The following is an 18,888-nucleotide window of genomic DNA, read 5'->3' on the forward strand; positions in this document are numbered from 1 at the left end:
TGCTAGAGTGAAAACTTCATAACAGAAACTAAGAAATACAGCCAGTTATTGTTTCACCTTACTGGTGTAGCCGACCTACATCACAGTGGTATTTTGGGTTACATACGCTTCAGGTTACAGGCGCTTCAGGTTACAGACTCCGCTAACCCGAAAATAGTATCTCGGGTTAAGAACTTTGCTTCAGGATGAGAACAGAAACTGTGTGGCGGCAGCGGGAGGCCCCATTAGCTAAAGTGGTGCTTCAGGTTAAGAACAGTTTCAGGTTAAGAACGGACCTCCGGAACGAATTAAGTACTTAACCAGAGGTACCACTGTATAATCATTTGATTTGATTCCACATATAATAATTTCTGCTGTGGAGGGAAGTTAGGAGCAGGTGCGGCTTGTCAACCTGGGAAGGTAGCCCACCTAGGAGAAGGAAAACTCTGCTCCTAAACTTCCACTGCCTTGTGGGATATCTGAGGGAGAAGAAAAGGCTAAAGATTAAACCCTACACAAATCTGGAGTAGAATCCCTAAGGCGGTTGGATGGTGCCTTGTAGAAGAAGAGATTGGATTTGATATCCCGCCTTTCACTCCCTTTAAGGAGTCTCAAAGCGGCTAACAATCTCCTTTCCCTTCCTCCCCCACAACAAACACTCTGTGAGGTGAGTGGGGCTGAGAGACTTCAAAGAAGTGTGACTGGCCCAAGGTCACCCAGCAACTGCATGTGGAGGAGCGGGGAATCGAACCCAGTTCACCAGATTACGAGTCCACCACTCTTAACCACTACACCACGCTGTCTCTCTTGTGCACCTCCTTCCAGCAACTCCTGCAGCTAAGCTGATGCTAAACATATTTCTCTGCTATCCTTTGCAGCACATCAGTGAGGCTGAGAGGGGAGTCTTCTTATCTGGGCAGCCCAGGACCTCCATGCACACTGCCCAGGCTTTGGCCCCAGGGAGGTCACTTTGGTGCTACTAACGCAGTGGTTTGGCTTCACCCCTTGAGGCGCACTCCACTGTCTCTCGAGACAGACGAATGCCAACAGAAAAAAATTATGGATTTATAGGCATGTGGGCAAGGGCACAAGACTACACAGAGCACCTAGACTTAAACTTGCTTTCTGGTGCCTGGAATTCTTAGTCACCTCAGCCACCCGCTCTGGTTTCTGTGATTTCCACTGGACCACATAGTTTTAAGCATATCTTTGCCATCGTAAGGGCTTAGAAATTGCTTTTTTTTTTTAGGCATAAAGGGGGGGGGGAGGAGTTCAAGCTGAGATTCTGAGCATGCTAAGTTTTGCGACTGCTTCTACTAGATGTCTGCAGCTTCCTTGCGTTCTTCCCATATAACTATGGCACATCACGCTGCCCCAGATTTACTTAAACAAAAACTAACGCAGACATGTCATCTGGGAGGTTTGGTGCTGAAGGCCAATATTTTTGAGAGAACCACTCACTGCAGTCCATTCAACAGACTCACCATCAGAGTCGTGTTTGCTGGAATTCTGACTCCTTCAAAGACGGTTTCCTTCAATGTCCAGCGAGGAACAACGGGAACTGGGGAGTATAAGCGCAAGGCTTCCTTGAGAACCTGGGATAATAACAACAGCTTGAGCCACAATTCCACAATGCTGGTAAAGCGACTTCTTTACTTAACAGCCACGGTGATTTGAGAGATAGGAAGGGTGGGCTTTCAGCTGGAAAACAAACACTTTTGAGTTTTGTCTCCAGCTCATGCTCAAACCTGCTTTCAGCAAATATATTTCCCTCTTATAATTCTTGAGAAATGGAAGAAATGCCTTTTGCACGACCACAGCCAGGGTTGCTCATCTGCATTTCAAACCAGGTTTTTTTTTTTCAGCCGGAGCATAGCTCTGACACCTCTCAGGTGGTGGGTGCCATGGCGGGCTGGCTTCCTGACACTGCCCTGCTCCTTCTGCTGCCAGTTGCCAGGGCAGGAAAGGAGAAACGGATGGGATGGGAGGCTGAGGATGGAGAGAGGTCAGTGCAACTTAGAGCCTCCAGGGCACTGACCCTCAAGCTCCTCCTCCTTAGGGAGGCCATGTGACAGCCCAGCTGTGGGCTTGTTGCCTTTGACCAGGAACTCACCTCTGGTTTGGAAAGTTACAGACAAATGTATTGAAAGTCTGGAATGAATGATTAACAGGAAGACAGGTATACACCCTGCAAGCAATTCAGGTTGAATGCTCACTGGCACAGAACCACCCAGTAAACAAATTGGAACGAATGCTCAATAAAAACCAAACTGCCCCATAAGCTTTGTTCAGACAAATCTGGATAAATGCTGAATAAACAGATCGTCAGAAGGAGTCCTTAATCTCATCAGTGACCGCTGAGCCAAAAGGGTTGAGAGCAGCGTTGGGTTACCTGTGCCTTTGCTCTTTCTTCCTTTTCTTTTTTTAAATACAATTTTTCATCGCATTTGTTCTCCAAGTTTACCTGAGATAAGTACTGGAGCTTCCCAAGATCTTCATAGGCGATGTCTCTCTTCACACCAATGACGTCATCCACTTCAGCCTGAAGTCTACAAATCAGAAGATTTCATTGGCATCTGCTCCTTTGCAGTCGGAAAAATAGAACACTGGCCTGCATGGGGCACTTGTACAAATTCGTACATAGACTATGTAACGCCTTATGGCCATGCCATAGAACCATATCTTTACCCACACATCTTATGCACCTGAACTTGGGTATTTGCCAATATTGTCAAGATCCTCAAATTTTTAGTAGATATTAAGTACTTCACCTCTACATCCACAACTCTATATCCACGGTTTCCTCACATTACATTTGTTCACGTGCAGTCTGAATGGAAAAATTGTGTGAACTGGCCTTGAAAGTCTCAAATATTTTAAAAAGTGAAAAGCCACAACTTCCTAAAACTACCAGCATGGACAAGTGGAGAGACAGACAGTTCACCTACTTTGCAACTACCTCAGGGTTTCGTGACAGCTCCATTATGGTGAAACTTAACTGGGTAGTAGTGGTGTCATGACCTGCAGGATAAAGAAAAAGAAGAATTTGGATTTCATATCCTGCTTTATCACTACCCTAAGGAGTCTCAAAGCAAAACAATCTCCTTTTCCCTTCCTCCCCCACAACAAACACTCTGTGAGGTGAGTGAAGCTGAGAGACTTCAGAGAAGTGTGACTAGCCCAAGGTCACTCAGCAGCTGCATGTGGAGGAGAGGAGACGCGAACCCGGTTCCCCAGATTACGAGTCCACCGCTCTTAACCACTACACCACACTGCCTCTACACCACAGAACATGACAAGAGTGTGGTTAGGAATCAAACTATAGGTTGGAATTAGTCTTCTGATAAAAGATAGAAGCCCTGATTAATGTGGCTCATGCATAATGGCAGAAACTTAATTTCCAACAGAAACAAGCAGCAAAATATGAGATTAGGAAATATATTATATTTTATTTTTCCAAAAGCTGATTTCTGGAGATGGAACAGTGTCTCCTGGTGGAATCCGAGTGATAGTTCAGCGTGCTGCTCTGTGAGCAGCTCAGGGGTGGTCGAGTGAAGATGCTTACCTGACCTCCTGGCAGGTGAACTGTTGCTGCTTACCTGGAAGAGATGGGGCAAGGCACTGGACAGAGCGACACAGTGCAAATCCACCAGCAGGAGACCATATTGGCTCCACTGGTGCTTTTGCAGCTTGCTGACCTCGTCGCCACCTCACCCCTCCCAGTAAGCAGCAACGACTCACCTGCTGGGAGGTTAGGTAAGCATCTCTGCACCAGCACATCTCCAATGTGCTTCCTCCACCAGCTAATAAAACTGACTTTCAGTCCCTCTGGTAAAAAGCTAAACTTGAGTGAGAGGTGAATCTGAAAGCAGCGCAGCACTCAATACATGAATGCAGTTCGCCAAGGTTGGAAGCAATGCAAAGTTTCAAAGTTGCTTCTTACAAACTTGTCAGGCACAACAGCTACTGACCCTGGATAGAAATAGGTATTATTATTATTATTATTATTATTATTATTAATGTCAATATATGAATCCAGTTGGTACAGTTAGCCCCAGAAAAAAAATAAATCTGTGTGTGGATATTAATCTCAATACTATTTTTATCTGTGTTGGTTATACATGCCAGAAGTCTGTTCTGGGTGGCTGATCTTCTTAATTATATCTAAAGAACAACAGAACTACAAACCTGCAATGAAGAAGGTGACAAAATTGTCCAACATCAGTTCATCGTTGCAGCCCTCTTCCTGTGCTGTAATGGAAAACAAAGAGCAAAATCTGACATAACTTTCTGGACAGAGGTGTAAATTCTGGACTGTTCTAACAATAGCAAGAAGTTGGCGGGAAGGTATTGGACCTGGTTTTTCATAGCTAGTTAAGTCCAAGTTAGCTTATTGCATTATGCTGTTGATGAGTCTACTTGGGGACTTCCATCAATGTAGGATGAAGCAGCCAGATGACCACCTTCTGTAACACATTTTGATGCTATCTGTTTATGGTGGTTTCCCTAACAAGCAACTAATCTCGGTTCTTTAGAATTAAACATCATTGCTTCTTGTACTACTAGCTGCAGTACAGAGAAAAATATCCCCCTTTTGCTTAGGAACATCTAAGGGAAATTACAAAGAAGGCTGCATACTCAGTTACTAGTAGTACAGTGGTACCTCAGGATGCGAACGGGATCTGTTCCAGAGTCCCATTCGCATCCTGAAGCGAACACAACCTGCGCGTGCGCGGGTCGTGTTTCGCCTCTTTCGCGCATGCGCGTGACGTCATTTTGGCTGTCTGCGCATGCGCACGTGGCGAAACACAGATGTAACACGCCCCGTTACTTCTGGGTCGCCCTGGAGCGCAACCCAAAAATACTTAACTTGAAGCACATTTACCCTGGGGTATGACTGTAGTAGTAAGGTAAAAGGACCCCTGACCATTAGGTCCAGTCGTGGCCGACTCTGGGGTTGCGGCGCTCATCTCACTTTATTGGCCGAGGGAGCCGGCGTACAGCTTCTGGGTCATGTGGCCAGCAGGACTAAGCCACTTCTGGCGAACCAGAGCAGCGCATGGAAACACCGTTTACCTTCCCACCAGAGGGGTACCTATTTATCTACTTGCACTTTGACGTGCTTTCGAACTGCTAGGTTGGCAGGAGCAGGGACCGAGCAACGGGAGCTCATCCCATCGCAGGGATTCGAACCGCCGACCTTCTGATCGGCAAGTCCTAGGCTCTGTGGTTTAACCCACAGTAGTAGTAGTAATAGTGACTAATTAAGATGTTTTTGCAGCTAGCATGTTCGGCTGAAACGAAGGGCTGTAAAGCACTTTGTGCGGCTAAAGATGAACTTGTGGGATCCACATGGAGACACTCATGTGTGGTAAGTCCAAAAGATCATAGTCTACCTGCGCCCTTCAGTATCTGAGTGAGAATATCCAACGGGATCTCTTCTCCATCCTGCATGTCCTTACGCCTCTGTTCAATACACTCCTTCCCAGTACGACGTAGCAGCCTTATGCTCTCCTGAACACTTTTCACTTCTTTTCTGTTCCATGGCATGTACTGTAAAACAGACAACAGGTTTGAATTGCCCATTATATACAGTATTTGCTGGCTTAATAATAGTGGGGTAACTGGTTTTTCTCTTTGCAAGCTTCCTTGAGGACTGGCTTGGCTGAAAAGAAGCCCGGAATTTGTATACCGCTCAGACTCCTTTGGGTAGGAGAGGATATATATTGATTGCAATTTATCCCTCCAGGCACCCACGTGTGTGGGTTAAACAGAGTTTCAGAATCCCATCCTTGGCGGCAAAATGAAAAGCATAGGAATCAGAATGTAAAACCTATTAAGCAAGCTGGCTTCCCCCTTCTTACCCCACTTAAGAAAGAATCAGGCAACAATTTGTACAGTAAGTTTAAAAATAAGATTTACTTGCTTTATAATCATGCATTGGTTCACAGCAAAGGCAGCTATGCAGCTAAAATAACTATATTTAGCAGTATAACCAGCTTCATAAGCATCTATTTGTTGGAAAATATTGGATTGTATTTATGTCAAAATATTTCTGAAAAATTGAATATATATATATATATATATTAAACTGCAGCAGGCAGAGACATGTCTGCATCCAATGATGGTGGAGGGGGGGGGGGCGGCAGGAAGTAATATATGCTCCGTCCTCTCCAGGAGAGGAGAGGAAATGACATCACACAGAGTCCTCTCTACCAACAGTATTTGTATGGTCTGAACACTGCCTATCAGCAATACAGCTCTGTGGACTTAAACCCTTCTCATGCTAGTTAGCAAGAATATGCATAACCCTACATTAGAGGCTGGGGATTGTCCAGCTGTCCACAAATTTCTATACACTATTTCTATACATTCCAGGCTCCTCTGATTCTGACTGCAGCGAAATGGCTGCACAGAATGCGCAGAGCCCCAGAACTAATGTCCTTGGAATCTGCAATACTGCACCAGTGAATGTGTTTGCCATCTCAGTCAGGGAGATGGTTGGGCTGTGGGGTGGATTGTATACCAGCAAGATCCCTATTCTGTCTCTGCCTCCCAACACCAAATACCAGGGGTCAGCAACCTAAGGCCTGTGGGCCGGTAGCGGCCCACAGGGCTTGTCTAACCGGCCCATGGTGACCCCTGCTGCCCCCCCACCTGCTCTTACTGGCATGGTGCAGTGCGGGGACCGACATCCGGGTCGATGGGGCCTGTGCACATGTGCATGGGCACTCCTCTGACCCAGATGTGCGCTGGAAATAGTGTGTGCGCACGCGTGCGGGACGGAGAAGCGTGCATGCGCACACCCTATTTCCACTGCACATGTGGGTAGGAGGAGTGCCGGAAATAGTGTGCACATGTGCACAGGTGCTCCTCTGATTCGGAAGAGTGCGCATGCGCACACGCTCCGGCCCATCCTCCGACGGACGTAGCGTTGACCGGCCCATCCTCAGATAAGGTTGCTGACCTCTGCCAAATACAAACCTCACATCCAATTGCCAGAAGCGCTGGCCTCCTGGTGAGAATGACAGAATATTTGTGGACCACTGCCACACCACATCCTTGTCGCTCCAACAAAAACAACAATATTTCATTTATACCCCGCCCATCTAGCTGGGTTGCCCAAGCCACTCTTTGTGGCTTCCAAGACATAAAAGCATAATAAAACATCAGACATTAATAGTAACCATCTGATCCAATATAAAAGTCATAATAACTTTAAAATAAACAACTTACATCAAACAAAGCAACATTCAACAATCCATCTGAATCTAATAGTAAACAGTAAAATTAAACACCAGCAGATAATAATCAAACAGTTCGACCACAATAAAGAATTAGCAATCTATAATCAACAGAAGTAACAGCAAATCACAATGCATAAAATGCCACAAAACCATGTAAAGGGATCAAACTGAGAAACAAAGAAGCACAACTTGTAAAACCATTTTTTAAAAATATCCCTGAACTCCTCTCCTCCCAGCTGCTGTTCTCAAAGTCAAAGTCTGGGAGAGGCTAGTTGAGGTAAGGCAGGTGGAAGTGTCCTTGCCTGATGAAGAACAGAAAGTATCTCTCTCCTCACAAGGGGTGCTGCACTGAATATACAGGCTTGCAAAGCCCCCTGCCCCTTGGCCCAGTCTCTCAACAGGAGAGCTCAATATCACATTATCACCCACCAAGCATCCTACTCTCCAGTCTTTAAAATTCCTTCCCCGGGCAACGAATAGTCTGAATCCAAATTCTCATCCCTGCTCTCTGAACACAAGACAGTCCCAGTTACAAACATTCTAGGTGTAATTCTAGGATTTTGGAGACCCTCCTGAATAAGCTTTACAAGCAAAATCTTTGCATAGGGCAAGTTCACACGGAAATAAATAAATGTCTGCACTCACCTCGAAAAAAGGAATGCGGGATTTGGATAGTCCTTGTAGGGCCATGTATATGGCACGTGGAAAAGGCGTCTGGTCATCATAGACAGTGTTCAGTTCTAAGCCAAAAGCCACCTGATAACATTCAGAAAAATGAGAAGGTTCATAGAATCATAGAGTTGGAAGAGACCACAAGGGCCATCGAGTCCAACCCCCTGCCAAGCAGGAAACACCATCAGAGTACTCCTGACATATGGTCGTCAAGCCTCTGCTTAAAGACCTCCAAAGAAGGAGACTCCACCACACTCCTTGGCAGCAAATTCCACTGTCGAACAGCTCTTACTGTCAGGAAGTTCTTCCTAATGTTTAGGTGGAATCTTCTTTCTTGTAGTTTGGAACCATTGCTCCGTGTTCGCTTCTCTGGAGCAGCAGAAAACAGCCTTTCTCCCTCCTCTATGTGACATCCTTTTATATATTTGAACATGGCTATCATATCACCCCTTAACCTCCTCTACTCCAGGCTAAACATGCCCAGCTCCCTTAGCCATTCCTCATAAGGCATCATTTCCAGGCCTTTGACCATTTTGGTTGCCCTCCTCTGGACACGTTCCAGTTTGTCAGTGTCCTTCTTGAACTGTGGTGCCCAGAACTGGACACAGTACTCCAGGTGAGGTCTGACCAGAGCAGAATACAGTGGCACTATTACTTCCCTTGATCTAGATGCTATACTCCTATTGATGCAGCCCAGGTTGGTCAAAAGTCTGAGGGTCTGGGAAGGAGCTGCTGTAGAAACCCTTCTATTGACATGTTAATGCACAGGAGTGGTTGGTGCAGTGGGAGTGCCTTATAGTCACCCTTGTGACTCTGGGGGTGCTGCCACTTACATGACATCATCATTATTATTATTATTATTATTATTATTATTATTATTATTATTATTATTATCCCGCCCAACGGAAATGATTCCGTTCCTGTTTCGGGGCTTACAAAGCGGTGCCGCAGATGTCTGTAACATGTTATGCAGCAACCCTTCTCGGTGGTGGCACCCCAGTTAGGGAACTCCCTCCTCTTTGCAGTGCAGCTGGTGCCAACCTTGATTAGTTTTCAGTGCCAACTATGCTTGTTTGTTCAGGTGTTTATCAAGCTTTCAGGCCGGAGCAAGTTTGTTTAACTATTGTTTTACTGTTTGTTAAGATTGGCCACGTCCACAAATATCTTTGGGTTCAATAACTTGAGACCATAGTTAGCATGGTTGTTTTATTAAGTAGCAGTTGCAACAAACACTAGTTTTCTGCTGGAGGAGCCGTCTCAGGTAGCCACTTTCCACTCCCTCACACCATTCTCCAAACTCCTATCCCAATGTCTCCTGAAAGGAAATGCCTTCAAATTACTACAGTTACTGCACATGCAATTCAATTAAGACACTGTTATACTGCTTTAACAGTAGCGGCTTCCTTTGTCAAGAGAGTCCTGAGAGTAGTTGGAATTCCTAGAATCCATAATAAATTACAGTTCCCAAGATTCTTTGGGGGAAGCCATGACTTTTAAAGTAGACTTTTAAAATGTACGGTGTGGATGTGGCAATTGTGTATTTTTGTGTTTTGTTTTGTGCGTTATATTTTAAAACTCCTTATGTACTTTGTTCTGGGATTGTTACAATGAAGAGCACGTAAGACATTTTGAATTAATAAAATAAATTAAAAGAACCATGAACTAGTCTGTTGTTGGTTTTTTGTAATTATGGTAATTAATTTAAGTTCTTTTATTTACAAATGGTTTAATAATCTGTATGATGTTAGTATTATACTTTAATTTGACAAAACCTGATAATATATTGTCATGATCTGTACTTTAACAATAAAAAGAAAAATGGGAAATAAAGAGGAATTCTCTGAGGTGGAGCTGAACTCAGCAGGCATAACATTTAAAACAGGGAATGGGGAATTTGTGGCCTGGTCAATGTTGTTGGACTCCAACTCCCATCTGCCCCAGCCAGCAGACCAAAATCAGGAATGATGGGAGCTGGAGTCCAAGAACAGGAAATTAATCTAGCATGTACCTTTGCAATGATGTCCAGGGTCACTCGACTCAGCAGACTCAGCATATCAACTTCAGTTTTGCCATCAGCTTTTCCCTCCAGCTGCTCCATAAGCTTGTCAGCTTGGTCGTTGAAGGTTCCCATCAAGCGAGTGAGGTAACTGTCCAATTTATTATTATTATTATTATTATTATTATTATTATTATTATTATTATTGGAAAGTGTGACAACGGAAGTCAGTCTTATCTCTTCCGCTGTATTGTACTTTTGTACTTTACTTTTCTGTCTCTTGGAGAAGATGTGAGGGGACACCATGATTGCTTTGTCCTGTATATATTGCTTAATAAATTACTTGGAATGCACACACCTAAGCTCCACATCGTTTCTGCTATACTCTGCAGATTGAGTGTGCACATATCTCCAGATATGTGTCACTGGTGCGCACCAGGACTGAAGATTTATGAACGTCCCGGGCTGCGCTTCATCAGGAAGACATCCAGAGAGAGCGTTTGCCTGCCCAGGCGTGTTCTGACATTACTACTACTACTACTACTTATCCACCCTTCACCTGAAGGTCCCAGGGCAGGTCACAACAATTGAGCATCCATTAAAAACAGTCAAAAACAAACTACAATCACAATAATAATTGTGAGTCCTAAAATATACATCTCAAGTTTCAAAGGCCAGGGTCAATGCATATTTCTTCAGCATACGACAAAGGCTCCCCGTGCCCTGCAGAGGATTCGTGCAAAGCTAAACCACCTATCCCAGCGGCTATCCCAGAAGCCAGAACAGCAAAAGGCTATCCCAGAAGCCAGATCCCTCTTGCTGTTCTGGCTTCTGGGATTCAGAATTCCCCCCCCCCTTATTTCCTCCCCCCCAAACTAGGTGCATCCTATCATCTGGTGCATCCTATAGAGCGAAAAATACGGTAGGCTTGAAGCAACAATTCCAGGTTTTTGAAGCCAACTGCAGATGAGGAAGGAAGAGTTATCCCACAGTGGTGACCCTGGTGCAATTAGACTTGAGGGGTGGGCAGCCTTCCAATGTCCAGGTGTGTTGGCTATCCATGCACTAATATCAATGCAAAGGAACCTGCTGGCTTTGGCGATGGTTTGCTAAGGCTACACCTCCCACTCACCATGCAGAATGGCATCCCATGGAATTATTACATGGTGAGGTTCTCTTTTTCTGCCAATTTATTTCACTGATGGAGTGTGAGGTTGGAAACTGCACAGCACAATATGTCTAGCCTTTCATGGACTAAACTCATTTTTTTCTTCAATGGATACACACACACACACACTCACAGCAAATAGAGGAAAGCTGCTCTGAAATAGGATTTAAATTTGCTATATTTGTTCATAAAACAGTTTGATTTTTTTTAAAAAAAAGGAAAGCTGATGAATATGCAGATCAATTCACAAGTCTAAAAGTTGTGCAGCTTTGGAGAGTGTTCGCAGAGCTACAATTAAGGCAGTGGCTGTTGCTTGCCAGAATGAGAGATCGAGGACTTTCCCAACACACCACCATCACCAACAACAATCCAATTTTTTTGTGCTGGGAGGTTGTCCCTAACCTGAATTTCTTATATGAATGAGATATAAGATCATGCATAATAATCCTTCAGAGCAGTTTCTTGCACCTCTAATTAAGAATTTATTTTATAAAATCCACAGGAACATATGAAGCTATTTTATCCAGTCATACCTCTGGTCCATATAGCTCAGCACTGTCTACACCGAATGGCAGTGACTCTCAGTGCTGGAATCTACACACATATAAAAAAACGCTGTGAAAATGTGATTTCTAAAAACGTTTTGAAAAATACATTGAATTTGGCATAGCTCACTTTCGCCATCTAGCGTCACATTTGTATATTGCACTTCACAACACATTTAGAACAGCTGTGTTTTGCAGCTGTGTAGCTGAGTCCCAAGGGAGTATTTTCCAGCCCTACCTGGAGAGACTGAATCCAGGACCTTCTGTGCACAAAGTAGATGAAGAAGGCCCCAAATTCAGTCTCTGGTTCCTCTTGGGAGGGTGGGAACGACTCCTATCTGAAGCACTGGAGAACTGCGGCAAGCCACTGTAGATGAATGCTGAGCAAGATGGACCACTGGTCATAGCATCAGGCAGCTGCCTATGTTCTCTGCCTTACCTTCGACTGAAAGCCACATCCATAATTCTCCGCTGTTTGTACCAGCGGGCATGGTCGAGGTCACTTACTAAGCCATTCCCTAGAAATCTGTGGGAAATGAAGAAAAACATTACACCCTGCATGGACTAGTTCAGATGTCATATTCTAATCTCATGTGGAGAATCAGGAATGTGCCACAGACTTCCGTGGAGTTCTTTCTTCATTTTTTGTTTTCCACCTTTGTTTGCCATGATGTTGGAACTTGACAAAATACACACTAATGCGTTTGAAGCTGGTTTTGCAAAACCAGGCTTTGGAATTCTGGTCATTGTTTGCCTGATTCAGAAGTCGTGGTAAACAGTGGTTAGAAGAAACCAGAAAAAGGAAGAGATTGGCATGCGTGAAGGAAGAAGGGGGGGGGCATGATTCTAACAGCATGTTTCCAATATTTCAAACCTTTTTTTGAAGGATTACCAGAACTGAGTCTTAGATGTGTGAACCGAAACTATTATTTTATCAATTCCCCCTCTTTAATTTTCTCATGTCTGCCTTTTCTTAATATGGTACAATTTGGCATTTTAAATAAATGCTACCCACTAAGTTTTCATTGCTAAATATTCCTCCTAACCTCATGGTTCTCCAGACAGGGATCCAAAATACAGTACAGTGGAACCTCGGTTTTCAAAGGTAATCGGTTCCGGAAGACCGTTTGACTTCCGAAATGTTCAAAAACCAAGGTGCAAAGGGCGGTCTGCCAATTCAATAGAGGAAACTATGAAAAACAACAGATACACACAGCGGAAGCTGTTTGACGTCCGAAGCGTGTTTGAAAACGGAAACATTTACTTCTGAGTTTTCGGCGTTCGAAAACCGAAACGTTTGGCAACAGAGACGCCTGAAAACCGAGGTACCACTGTAAGTCCAAGTCTGTCCACATCTCTGCCAGGCATGCACAAATTGTGACCTACCCAGCCTTTCTCAATCTTGAGTCCCCAGATGATGTTGTACTACAACTCCCATCATCCCTGGCCACTGGTCCTGGTAGCTAGGGATGATGGGGGTTGTAGTCAAACAACATCTGGGGACCCAAGTTTGAGAAAGGCTGCAACCAAATGCGTCCCACCCAACCACTGATTGTGACATGCAAGGTGCCAGACATCCTTACTTTATGCAGCCTCCAGGCAGTCAAAAAGAACAGGGAATTTATCAAGGCTCTGGCAGACCCCCATAGAAAGCACTTGGGCTACATATAATTTAGTGGGTCACAAATTGAGGCTGGTCTTATGCACAGTGGGCAGCTAGGTCTGCAAACAGTCTCCATGGAACATCTTTAAAAGTCACCGTCTACAGGGGAGGAAAGAGGCAGTGGATTCTCCACTCACTTTTTACCCAGCTGCAAAAGTCACCTCTCTGGAATCACAGGTTACCAGAAGCCAGGCAGGTGGGGGAAAGTTTATGTATCCACCCTTAAACTGGAGCATAAATATTTGCCGGCTGTTAACCTTTGAGCCACATTGTGGATTTACTGGCGTACCTAATAAACCATTTCTGTTCTGAACCACTTCTTGCTTATGCTATGGATTGCGTGGAGTATTCAGGAAGACTTCCACGGCTAACTAGGTAAAAGGCTATAGGCATTCTTCAGGGTGCACATGTCTACTACATGAATAGCACTTCCAAACTTGTGAGCTTGTGAACCCAGAGTCTTCTTTTCAGTCTGCACTGCCAGATGACAGCATGCTGGTCCTAGCACTGTATGCTCCACAGCTATCTAGGATGAATGTGTTTGTATCTGTCCAGGGGATCATTCAGTGAATATGGAACCCTGAAATGGAATTTAAACTTCACTTGTGAAATACAGAGTTTACCTTTCAAGGCTTTCCTATATGGAAAAGTTTGGACTGTAGCAACAGAAAATCATGGCTTCTAAGCCAGGAGAGGCATCGTAAAAAAGAAAAAAGAAAAACAGCTAGTTATGTGTGGAGGACTACCTGGTCCTGAATGGGGTAATTGTGCCCCTGAAGGACCAGGTGCACAGCCTGGGAGTCATTTTGGACTCACAGCTGTCCATGGAGGCGCAGGTCAATTTTGTATCCAGGGCAGCTGTCTACCAGCTCCACCTGGTACACAGGCTGAGACCCTACCTGCCTGTGGACTGTCTCGCCAGAGTGCTGCATGCTCTGCTTATCTCCCGCTTGGACTACTGCAATGCGCTCTACGTGGGGCTACCTTTGAAGATGACCTGGAAACTGCAATTAATCCAGAATGCGGCAGCTAGACTGGTGACTGGGAGTGGCCACCAAAACCACATAACAATCAGTCCTGAAAGACCTACATTGACTCCCAGTATGTGTCCGAGCAGAATTCAAAGTGTTGGTGCTGACCTTGAAAGCCTCAAAGGGCCTGAAGGAGCATTTCCACCCCTATTGTTCAGCCCAGACACTGAGGTCCAGCGCTGAAGGCCTTCTGGCAGTTCCCTCACTGCAAGAAGTGATGTTACAGGGAACCAGGCAGAGGGCCTTTTTGGCAGTGACGCCTGTCCTGTGGAACACCCTCCCATTAGATGTCAAGGAAATAAACAACTATCTGACTTTTAGAAGACATCTGAAGGCAGCTCTGTTTAGGGAAGTTTTTAATGTTTGATGTTTTATCGTGTTTTTAATATTCTGTTGGGAGCTGCCCAGAGTGACTGTGGAAATCCAGCCAGAATTATTATTATTATTATTATTATTATTATTATTATTATTATTATTATTATTACCTGGGTTGAACGCTGGTTCTTATACTATACTGATTCCATATATGTATAAAATACGTTTATTTCAAAAGAGCATAAGAAGAGTGGTGCTGGATAAGACTAAAGGCCCAACTGGTCCAATATTATGTTTTCACAACCAAATACTGCTAAAAAATCAGCAAGAATGACCTGAATGCAGCAGCTCTCTCCCCATTTGTGACTTCTAGCAACTGGTGTTCAGAGGTGTGTTTTTTCAGACACCGGAGGAAGAACACAGCTCTCATGGCCAACAGCCATTCATATCTTTGTCTTCCATAAATTTATACATCTGTCCAGTAGAACCCAACAAATTTGCTGGAAATTGGCTGTCATTTTGTCATACTTATTGATTGTAACTTACTTTTATATTAACTCACCTTTCTCCAAATATATTACAAGTACGTTCATATTCTTGGTCTTTTGGGTACTGGGGTGACAACAGGCACTCCTAAAATTAAATCCTTTGGTCAGTTTTCTGAAATTCAGGTTAATCTCATTACTAAGAATATCAAGTGCTAAATTTAGGAGAACTGATTTCTAACATCAGTGTGCTGGGCTCAAATTTGAGGATGGGGGCGGGTGGGTACCTTCCTTCTGCCTTTAAAAACAGGGGGTCCAATTGAGGGAAGTTATTTCAGAATACTTTGCTTAAATTTGGCGGATCTTTTGCACAGGACTTTGCTTGGCAGGTGGCTCAGCCCCACATGGTAGGGGAAGCAACTTGGAGACATGCTTGATCTGGTACCTGACATAGAACCCACAGAGGACAAACAAGACACCCCACAGGTCAAGGACCTTGAGGAGCAGGCAGGGTCCCCTGAAACCAATCCTTAGGATCCACTGGAGGGACCATCTGGGACCTGCTGAAGAACCTCTAGGGCTGTCAGAGAAGGAGGTGGAGTCACCACCACCACTTGTCCTTGAGAACCCCGGTGCCAAAAAAGGTCCAGGTCCGAGAGCAAGAACATAGTATACATGTATGAACCCAGAGTTGTCATGATGAAGCTATCCCTGGAACTCCTTCAGGACCAGCATCTGTGGATGGATAAGCCCTTCCTCTTGAGCCTTCCAGCTGCTAAAAACAAGACAAATCTCTGGTTCCTTAGGCCTAGTAGTGGTGGTGGAAGGCTCCTTTATGACCACCTCCTTTATGACCTTGTTGAACTTCCTGTGACTATAGGCTGTTCCATGACCTTATCACAGATTATGTTGGGACCTGGACCAGTTTCCTGTGCCTTGGTGTCCTCCAGATGTTCAGGACATGCTGGCTGGGGCTGATGGGAACTGTAGTCTAAAACATTTAGAGGACACAAAGCTGGGGAAGGCCATTTTAGAGGGAGGGGGTCTAAGGAAAAAGTGAGAGCTATGGGATTTATTGGAAACGCCAAAGGTATTAGAAGCCTAGCGGTGATGTAGTGTCTATCAGAACAGCTTACGCTTTGGAACTGTCTCACCTGTGGTCAGCCTGCACATGTGCACAAATAAACCATAGGTCTCAAAATTCAAGTGAATCTCCAGTAACCATTCAAAGGGAATAAAAGCCCTAGATAAACTATTGCACATCTGAAGTTGTAGAATTGTGGCAGTACCTTCACTCCTTCAGGGCTTAATATTATGACCACAGCTTTGTGAAGTACGTTAAAACGCACGACTGGTCCATATTCTTCAGCCCTATGAAGAGAAAGTCACACAAGGTGTTATGTACTGAAGTTCTCACCCTGGGCCAGCAGGGGGATACTGGAGATAGTTATGCAAATGAAGGATCGAAAGTGACATTCAGTGATTGCTCAGTGATTTTGCTCAGTGATTCAGTTATGTTCGCCCACAACTTAACACAAAGTATTTAAAAAGGAAAGGGAAAGCTTGCCAGAGATAAGCAACCAGCAAGTTATACGGAACGTTGCAGTCATGTTTTGAAAAACTGGAACAAAAAGATATGCTTTTGTTGCCAAGATCGTTTCTGTGCAAAGTTTATCTTGTGAACAAGTTGTTCCTTCTGGAGAATACATGCCACCATCATGTCGAATAAGAGAAGACCATACAGTGTGAGTGTGAGTGGGGGTGGGGTGGGGTGTAGATTTGACCTTTGGAGATTCCAGAGCAGTGCTGAATTTCAACAATAGCAACTCCAGAGTGTGGATAGTCCACTAACATCATCTGCAAAAAAGAATATTGAAATAGTGCCCTCCACCCTCAAATGGGGACAGATATAAGGTTGGACCCTATCCCTGGTATATGGAAAATATTTCATATCTGAAGTCATTCATGGACTGGAAGTAGAAATTTTCAACTTTGCCCTTGCTGTAGAAAACTCTTGTAAATTACTAACAAGCAAAATAAACTTTCAAGGACATAGTTGATGATTTCTAGATTTTATACCCCACCTTCCCTTTACTCAAGAGAGTTAATGGGTTGGGTTCGTGCTACATAAGAGTTGTGTAGATGGCTGCACATTCCTTTCTTAATTCCCCATCCCTCCAATTTTATGGCAAACCATAGGGCACTCTGTTTTGCACAAACTGGGACTACAGCACTAACATTTCCTATTCACTTTCCCATTCTGCAAGTAGTGACTTATGGTTCCCCTAACATGCCCAGCTGGGGAAAAGGTTCTTTGCTATATAGATTGTTGGTCTGAATTTGCACTGAAGCTCATAGCCCAGGGGGTAGGCAGCCTAAGGCCCAGGGGCCAGGTGCAGCCCAATTGCCTTCTCAATCCGGCCCACGGACGGTCCGGGAATCAGCATGTTTTTACATGAGTAGAATGTGTCCTGTTATTTAAAATGCATCTCTAGGTTATTTGTTGGGCCAGCCTGGTGTTTTTACATGAGTAGAATGTGTGCTTTTATTTAAAATGCATCTCTGGGTTATTTGTGGGGCATAGGAATTCGTTCATTAGGTTTTTTTTCAGAATATAGTCCGGCCCATGGCTGAAAAAGGTTGCTGACCCCTGTACATAGCCTCTTATACCAAGCTCTCTGAAAAATTGAAAGTAACTTACCACTGCAGAAAGAGATCACCCAATGGCTCCTGGTTTTTAACCATTTTCCAAATGAGTGGCCCATGCCCAAGAAAAAAGCTGCAATTTTTTTTTTAAAAAAAGAAACAGGATGTTATGAAACTATATGAAGAACATCGTACAGTATTTTGCATTGAAATAAAATCAGGAGTGCCTATGTGATTTCACACACCAATTGATGGGGGGAAGTAGGGGGGAAGATGGCGCCGGGTCAAGCCTCAACTGAGTCTCTGCTTACAGATAGGTAGCCGTGTTGGTCTGCCATAGTCAAAACAAAACAAATTCCTTCCAGTAGCACCTTAAAGACCAACTAAGTCAGTTCTTGGTATGACCCAGAAGGGTCTGGAAACTTCTGTTTCAGTGTATCTGAAGAAGTGTGCATGCACACGAAAGCTCATACCAAGAACTGACTTAGTTGGTCTTTAAGGTGCTACTGGAAGGAATTTGTTTTGTTTTGAGTCTTTGCTGCGTGAGTAGGAGCTCTAATGATCAAATTACACTGATAAAGAAGAAGAAGAGAAGAAGAGTTTGGATTTGATATCCCGCCTTTCACTCCCTTTAAGGAGTCTCAAAGCGGCTAACATTCTCCTTTCCCTTCCTCCCTCACAACAAACACTCTGTGAGGTGAGTGGGGCTGAGAGACTTCAGAGAAGTGTGACTGGCCCAAGGTCACCCAGCAGCTGCATGTGGAGGAGCGGAGACGCGAACCCGGTTCCCCAGATTAGGAGACTACCGCTCTTAACCACTACACCACACTGGCTCAACCTATGAAAATATCTGCCAACTTTTATCAGTAAAAGACTCTGGGAGCTGTCGGGTGGACTTTTAAACCTCCCCTCCCTTTTAAATCTACTTAAATCAACTTTGAACCACCTCCCTTGAAAAGTCCATAAAGCTGTGGGTTGGATAAAATAGCCCCATTTATTTCTGAGTACGAAGATGGTACTTACAAGTCAATGTTGCAAAGAACTGGGGATTTTACCTTTACAACCTGTAACAACTCCCACAAAGAAAAAACAGGCCAAAATTTCAACCTACTTCCATCCCAAGGCTGATGAAGCAAATAAT

The 18,888-nt window shown here is 44.3% G+C and overlaps 1 protein-coding gene across 1 annotated transcript in view; it reads right to left on the reverse strand.

Annotated features, from left to right (window-relative positions):
* The window catches only part of LOC309342309 (cholesterol 24-hydroxylase-like), a 31,128-nt gene that overhangs the window by 4,884 nt on the left and 7,356 nt on the right, over positions 1-18,888 (reverse strand). Inside the window, exons 2-12 of the mRNA XM_081862838.1 lie at positions 17,803-17,880; positions 16,391-16,472; positions 15,179-15,249; positions 12,047-12,133; positions 9,907-10,045; positions 7,872-7,982; positions 5,376-5,532; positions 4,168-4,230; positions 2,928-3,000; positions 2,444-2,528; positions 1,464-1,574 (exon numbers count right to left, since the gene is read on the reverse strand). Of these exons, the coding sequence (XP_081718964.1) occupies positions 1,464-1,574; positions 2,444-2,528; positions 2,928-3,000; positions 4,168-4,230; positions 5,376-5,532; positions 7,872-7,982; positions 9,907-10,045; positions 12,047-12,133; positions 15,179-15,249; positions 16,391-16,472; positions 17,803-17,880 (1,057 nt within the window). The remainder of the gene's footprint in view (positions 1-1,463; positions 1,575-2,443; positions 2,529-2,927; positions 3,001-4,167; positions 4,231-5,375; positions 5,533-7,871; positions 7,983-9,906; positions 10,046-12,046; positions 12,134-15,178; positions 15,250-16,390; positions 16,473-17,802; positions 17,881-18,888) is intronic.

This window comes from Podarcis erhardii, assembly GCF_964252035.2.
Source record: "Podarcis erhardii genome assembly, chromosome: 1".
Lineage (NCBI taxonomy): Eukaryota > Metazoa > Chordata > Lepidosauria > Squamata > Lacertidae > Podarcis > Podarcis erhardii.